This window comes from Sceloporus undulatus, chromosome 6, assembly GCF_019175285.1.
Source record: "Sceloporus undulatus isolate JIND9_A2432 ecotype Alabama chromosome 6, SceUnd_v1.1, whole genome shotgun sequence".
Classification (NCBI taxonomy): Eukaryota; Metazoa; Chordata; class Lepidosauria; order Squamata; family Phrynosomatidae; genus Sceloporus; species Sceloporus undulatus.
Window position 1 is genome coordinate 153,822,223 of NC_056527.1, and position 7,070 is coordinate 153,829,292.

At 46.1% G+C, this 7,070-nt stretch overlaps 1 protein-coding gene across 1 annotated transcript; it reads left to right on the forward strand.

Annotated features, from left to right (window-relative positions):
• Window positions 1-486: 486 nt before the first annotated feature.
• On the forward strand, window positions 487-3,290 carry LOC121934588 (growth arrest-specific protein 1-like). The gene is made up of 2 exons (XM_042475192.1): window positions 487-701; window positions 1,059-3,290. Exon 2 carries the CDS (start codon window positions 1,766-1,768, stop codon window positions 2,552-2,554), a length of 789 nt encoding a protein of 262 aa, XP_042331126.1. The 5' UTR covers window positions 487-701; window positions 1,059-1,765; the 3' UTR covers window positions 2,555-3,290.
• The last annotated feature ends 3,780 nt before the right edge of the window (window positions 3,291-7,070 follow it).

Below are 7,070 nucleotides of genomic sequence, written 5' to 3' on the forward strand. Positions count from 1 at the left end.
AGGAAACTCTATGATAAGTCTGCCATACGTCAGAAATGTCCGAACAACAACATGGGTATGTAGATTGCCAGTGTGGTGTAGTGGTTTGTGCATTAGACTGTGACTTTGAATCCCCACTCAGCCATGGAGACCCACTGGGTGACTTTGGCCAAGTCACACACTCTCAGCCCCAGGAAACCCTATGATAGGGTGGCCATAAGTCAGAAATGATTTCAAGGAACATAACAATGGATGTGTTGAGGGACAAATTGAGGCAGGATTTCTGCTGGGAGACGTAGCAGCCCATCTGGAAAAGGCCTGGACAGACCACACGGGATGTTGGCCAGGCAAAGCAAGGAGGGGGGCGACTGAAAGGCTTGGCCCAAAAACAATGAGCCTGGAAGATGAATGGGAGACCCTTCCTCCTCCTCCTCCTCCTCCTCCATCCCTCCCTCTTTTTCACGCCCATTTGGGATGCCAGGCATTTCCCAGAGAGAGAATCCCAGCCATCATCCTGGAGAAGAGAAGGTTTTGCTCAGTTTCTCATCTCCAAGGGCTTTGCAACCTCTCTGCCATCTCCTGGACGGACCATCAGTTGCCAAAGCAGAGGCTCAGTTGGGCTGGATCCAAGGCAGAATCCCAGACTGACTCTCCATTTCTGGGTACCCAAAAACATTCATCCTGTTGGAGAGCGAAAAAAGCAGCCGGAATGGCCTGGAAAGGTGCAAGATTTATTTTGTTGGGGAAGGGATTTTTGTAAGAGGAAAGATTTCTTTTGTTGGGGTGGGTGGAAGAAGAGGCTCATTTTTTCAATGCTCTCAGGGAGCCTTTTTGTTAAACCAAGGTTACAAATTCTGGGGAGCCTTTTGTCAAGAGGAAAAGCTGCATTTGGAGGGTGCGCTTTCTCGAAGGAGGGATTTTCCTGCCTGGTCAAAGTTTTATTCCTGTCTGGAAAGACCTTTGTAAGAGGAAGAGTTGCATTTGGGGGTGTGCTTTCTTGATAGATTTTTTTTCCTGCCTGATCAAAGTTGTGTCTCTGACACTAAAGTTGCATTTAGTGTTTTGTTTTATTTTTCAAGAGGACAGTCAGAGGGATTTTCCTGCCAGATCAAAATTTTATCCCCAGCTGGACAGACCATTGCAAGACTAAAAGTTGAATTTGGGCTGATTTGAGGTGCTCTTCCTTGAAGACAACAGTTGGGGGGATTTCTCTGCCTGACCTACTGTAAGTTGTGTCTCCAGTTGTACAGACCTTTGCAAGGCGAAAGGTTGCATCTGGGGTGATTTGGAGTGCTCTTGCTTGAAGACAACAGTTGGGGGGATTTTTCTGCTTGACTAAAGTTGCATCCAGTTCTGGACAGACCTTTGCAAGACCAAAGCTGCATCTGAGGTGCCAAGTTGGGGAGAAAAGAAGGGGATACAGTGAAAGTTCCAAGTTGCCTTTTAGGAGGGCTTTCTGTAAGACCAAAGTTGTTTCTTTTGGAAAGAAGAAATCTGCCTTTTGGGGAGGGAGAGTTGGTGCCCCACCAAAGGGATCTCTGGGGTGACTTTTTGCAAAACGTGAGGTCCCCATTCCTTGTGTGGAAACAAAAGACCCACATCTAGACCACAGTCACACATCGGCAAAACTCCAAGTGGGGATTCTGTTTTGGGAAGAAGGACTCTTTTTCTCCATCAAGGTGGGTTTCCAGGCCTGGCAAGGGACCCTTGTTGGCTTGAAGGGACTCTTCTCCAAGAACTGGAGCCTGGGTCTGGCACACATGGAACCCAAGGGCCCACAGGGGGCATGCAGTGTTTTCTCCTCCTTTTCCCTCTCTTGCTTGTCCTTTGGGAGATTCCCCATGCCCAGGCTGTCGGGGAACCCTGTTGGGAAGCCCTCTTGCGGTGCCAAGATGAGCCAGACTGTGGATCTGCCTACAGCCAGTCCCAAACAGCTTGCCAACCAGTTCTGGACGGGGAGAGGCCCACTCCAGTTTGCCCCAGCCATTGCATCGGTGCCTTGGTACGTCTGAATAGGAGTCGGAGTGGGCCAGCATTGGAGCAGTGCCACTGTGGTTCAGACATGCGATGCCAACACCTCAAAGCTGCCATAGAGCCCTGCCTGCCCCGGCCTTCCCGCAGTGGCCTGGGTTGCATGGCAGCCCGGTTCCGATGCCAACAGGAACCCACGTGCCAAGCTCCGCTTTCTGCCTACTTGGCCCATTGTGGGCAGCTTTTCAATGGACGGCGCTGCACGGGAGAGTGCCGGGCTGCCATTGGGCAACTCTTGGTAGCACCTGGTGGGCCAGCTTTGGAGCGCTGCATCTGTGATGGTACCGAGAGGCCCTTTTGCCAAGTCCTCAAAGCCAACATGGGACGACTGTGCTTCGGACCTGGGATGGTACTCCTGGAAGCCACAGAATATGAGGAAGAGGAGGAAGAAGAGGAGGAGGAAGAGGAGGAGGAAGAGGAAGAGCATGATGGGGGAGGGCAGGTGGCTAGCAGGGGGCCTCTGATTCCCTCCAATGGGCTATCTCACCTGTCCTCCCTATGGACCTCTTTGGCCTTTGGCCTCCTCCCTCTGGGGTTACTTTAGAGAATTGGCCAAGCCAACTTTTCTCCATTTCTGGTGGTGCTAGTGGCTGGCTTCCTTCAAGTCATTTCTGACTTATGATGACCATATCATGTTTTTTTCTTGGCAAGATTTGTTCAGAGGAGGTTTGCCATTGGGACCTTGGGCAAGTCACATGTGCATCAGGAGAGAAGCTGCTGACCTATGGAAAAACTGAGTGGGAGGGGGACAATTTTAGTGCAACTTTTATAAAGTTTGGTACAAAAGGTACATTGATGCTACTTGTGTGCCTTTCTCATGACATTTTCAAATGAGGGCCTTCCAATATGGATATAATTTCTTCTTAATGTTGACAAAAAGACCTTGGGAGTAAAAATCACCAGTGTGACGAAGCAAAGTGGACAGATTTTACTTGTCTCATGTGTATCAATGGTTGGTACTATTCCACTGTGGGTAAATGGCAGCTGGGGAGAGGACTGAAAGGTGGGAGGAATGGGATAATCCCCCCCCCCCCCCCCCGCAGTCCTGACCTCCCCAATGACTGGCCACAGATGCTATGGACAGATACATTTGCAACAGTCCATGCTCTGTTAAACAATACCTTTAACAATACTTTTTTCAGGAGTGGGCATCTGTGGAAGACTGGGTGAATTAGGCCCTCAGGAGACCTTGTGGGGACACATCTCTCATACCGCTCCCACCACACACACATACACACAAAAATATATTTGTTGTTGTCAACTACCCTCGAGTCGATCTCAACTCATGGCAACCCTATGGATGAGACATCTCCAAGACCTTCTGTTATCTACTACTCTGTTTAATTCCTGCAACCCCATAAAACCCATAGTGACCTCCTTGAGTCCATCCATCTTGCACTTGGCCTTCCTCTCTTCCTACTTCCCTCCACTTTTCCCAACATTATTGTCTTTTCCAATGAGTCCTTCCTTCTGATGATCTGTCCGAAGCACAACAGCCTCAGTTTGGTCATCTTGGCTTCCAGGGAGGTTTCTGGCTTGATCTGCTCTAGGTCCCATTTGTTTGTCCTTTTGCCTGTCCATGGGATCCTCAGCACTCTTCTCCAACCCCACATCTCAAATGAATGGATTTTCTTCCTATCATCTTTCTTAACCATATTGTCTTCAAACACCATCTAGTGGTGCACAAATTGGTCAACAGTTTGCCCACCCCTGAATTATTAAGTCCTCCAATGCTAATGAACATTTGGCTTTCCAGATGTTTTGATCTCCAAATCCCATAATCTCAAACAATGGCTCTGACACATAAGGGTGATGCGAGTTGACAACTGCAGAGAGTGGTGGCCTCTCCTTCTTCAGAGATTAAATGGACATCTTTCAGGAGTGCTGCAGTTGTGCATTCCTGGAGCAGACAGTTAGTCTAGGGGACCTTTTTGGTCCCTCCCAGCTCTAAGAATCTATTATCTCTACCTTGAAATGGTGGATATTGGTAGGTGAACTCTAGGGTCCCTTCTGCCTTTCACATTAAGTGATTCTATGCTCAGCACTATCAGCACCATTGCTGAGCTGAACAGGAGGTGATTGCTCTTGAAAGGCAGTAGTCCAATGACTAACAAGACATATTCTGGACCACTGGGTGAACTCCCTGGCATGGCAGGTTGGTGGCTGCAGTGTCAAAGGAGTGATAAATGCACTCCAGGTATTCATCCGTGCTTGGATTCACCACTCCACTGACACTGAAATCATTGCCCTGCCCAGCCACCTAGTGCAAACTAGTAGCCCGGGTTCTTGGAAATGATCCTAGATCTTGGTCTGATCTAAAAGGGCATTCTGTGCATTCTGAAGGATTTGTACCTAAGATCACTTATAGCAGATATGGCATCTTCATCTCTCATCTGGAAAATTCTAGCTACAAACATTCCGCAAACTGAGAATCCAAAGCGCAGAAGCTTTGTCCATTGTCCCCAAGCCTGGAAAAATTAACTTTCTTCGATAATAACTTCCAGGATCATAGAATCAGTTGGAAGAGACCCCAAGGGCCATCCAGTCCAACCCCATTCTGCCATGCAGGAACTCTCAATCAAAGCAGTCCCAACAGATGGCCATCCAGCCTCTGTTTAAAGACCTTCAAAGAAGGAGATTCCACTACACTCCTAGGAAGGAGTGTGTTCCACTGTCGAACAGCCCTTACTGTCAGGAAGTTCCTCCTAATTTTGAGATGGAATCTCTTTCAGCCAAAATAGCTGGGAAATCCTGGGAGTTATGTCCCACAGAAAACATGTTTCCAAACTCAGTATAAATCCCATCCTCACACCTTCTTTCCTCTTTATGTCATAGGTCTTCACTTGGAAGTCAGGATACAGATAGCGCTTGGGTGGAGAGCATAATGTGCACTGCAGGATGATAAATACAAGGTTATTGGATTAGCTAAGATGGATCACTCTGTTGCTTGGTTCCTTCTTATGTGAAATTTCAACTAATATAGCTTGTCTTAATTGTATTTTCAGAGAGGTTGGGCTGCTGGCTGGCAGACCAGAGGGAATGACAATTTTGGAAGCAGAAACAAGTGGGTAAGGAAGGGAAAATAATCAGCTGCAGAGTTTGTTTTGAGAGGATGTTATTTTTATTGAACGCACTGATGGGAAGCATGAATAATAGAGAGCAACAGAGCTGTATGTGAGTAAACTATGGCTCCAAGCTAGCCAGCTTTGACCATTGTGCAACCTCATGACTTCATATCCTTTTTTCTCTTGCTGTTCCCAAACTAAAAGTGGATGTTTTTTGGTGGCTTTTTCGGGCTCTGTGGTCATATTCTAGAAGAGTTTACTCCTGACATTTCACCAGCATCTGTGGCTGGCATTGTCTCCGATGCTGGTGAAACGTCAGGAATACTCTTCTAGAACATGGCAACATAGCCCGAAAAACCCACAAAAAACTATGGATGCTGGCCAGGAAAGCCTTTGACTTCACACTAAAAGAGGATGGGCCATTTGCCACATTGCTGGGTAGCTGCTTTGTCAATACCAATCCTTCCTCAGCATCAAGCAGCATGGTGCTTTAAGAAATTTCCCACAATGTCCTAGTGCATGGATGAGCAATGGGTCATGCAACCCTTGGGACTCCTGTGTGGCCCCAGAAGTCCCCAGATTTTTATTTTCGGGGCGATTTGGAGGCACCTTTTGGCTGCATACCAGGTAATAATGTGCCCAAACCACAAGGGTTTGCTTCTCCTAAGCTTCCAATACCTCTGAACAAAACAGAAAAAAGAAATTAATGGTCAAAATGGAGGTCAGAAGTGACATTGTGACACTTCGGACATGGTGAAATGTGCCAGTGTGGCCTGCTGGAAGAGGCCCCAACTCCAGCATACTTGTCCACCTCTGCCATAGGCCAACACTATGCCAAAGATATTGTGGGAAAACAAAATGGCAGCTCACTTCCTAACACTGCTCAAAGTGTTATGAATTAAGCTTTCCATGGGGGCCAGTTAGAGATGAGAGGGCTAGTCAGAAGGCGGTTTGGCCAGTTGCCTTCTACTCCAGACCTGAAGCCAATTCTTCAATTAATAGAGCAGAAATATATGCACATAGACTGTGGAGTGCTATGGATCAAATGTACTCAGAAAATCCAGGTTTAAGCTCAGAGTGTTAAAACACACTGCAGAAATAATCCAATTTTAGACCGCTCTAGTTGCCCTGGCTCAGTGCTAGAGAATCGTAGGAATTGTAGTTTCGTGAGGTAGGTTAAGACCTATCTGTTCACACAGGATTTTAAAGAATATCGCAGCCTGTCCTTACAGCAATTCGTTAAAATCCTGTGTGAACAGATATATATATATATAGTTTTATCTTTTTAAAATGTGTTTTATTATTTTAATAGCTATCTGTTTTAATATTTTAGTAATTTAATTCCTTTTTAATGTACTTTCTTCTATGTTTTTAATTGTACTGGTTTTTAATGTTGTGAAGCCACTGTGAGTCCCAGTTATGAGAAAAGAGTGGAAGACAAATAAATATAATATAATAATAATAATAATAATATACCTTCTGTGTCAGAAAGCTCTGGTGCCACAGCAAACTACAATTCCTTGGATTCCCTAGCACTGAGCCAGGGCAATTAAAGTGATCTCAAACTGAATTATTTCTGCTGTATGTTTTGGACCCAAGCTGCAAAATTCAATATATGACTCTGGTACAGTCATTCTTGGCCTTGTTGTGAGGATACAGTGGAGAGGAAGACTCATGTACATCCACTTGATGTCACAGAGATTTAAATCTAACTAATATATTCCAAAAACTCTTCCTTGTAGGTCTCTTCCCAACTACACGGTTATAACAGTGGGGTATCACTGACTTTTATGGCTCCCCCCTATGAAATTCAGATTTGTAGTCTCATGCAGTAAACAGAACTCTGCCAGAAAGTGCGCCAAACTACAAATCCCAGGTTTTGTATGGCAATTAAGGTGGCATCAAAGTGCTGCAATTGTGCAGCATGAAGAAGGAACGAAAAAGACCCCAGATGCTTTTGAAAACAATGCTAAGAAAGCCGAGACAGCCCTTCTT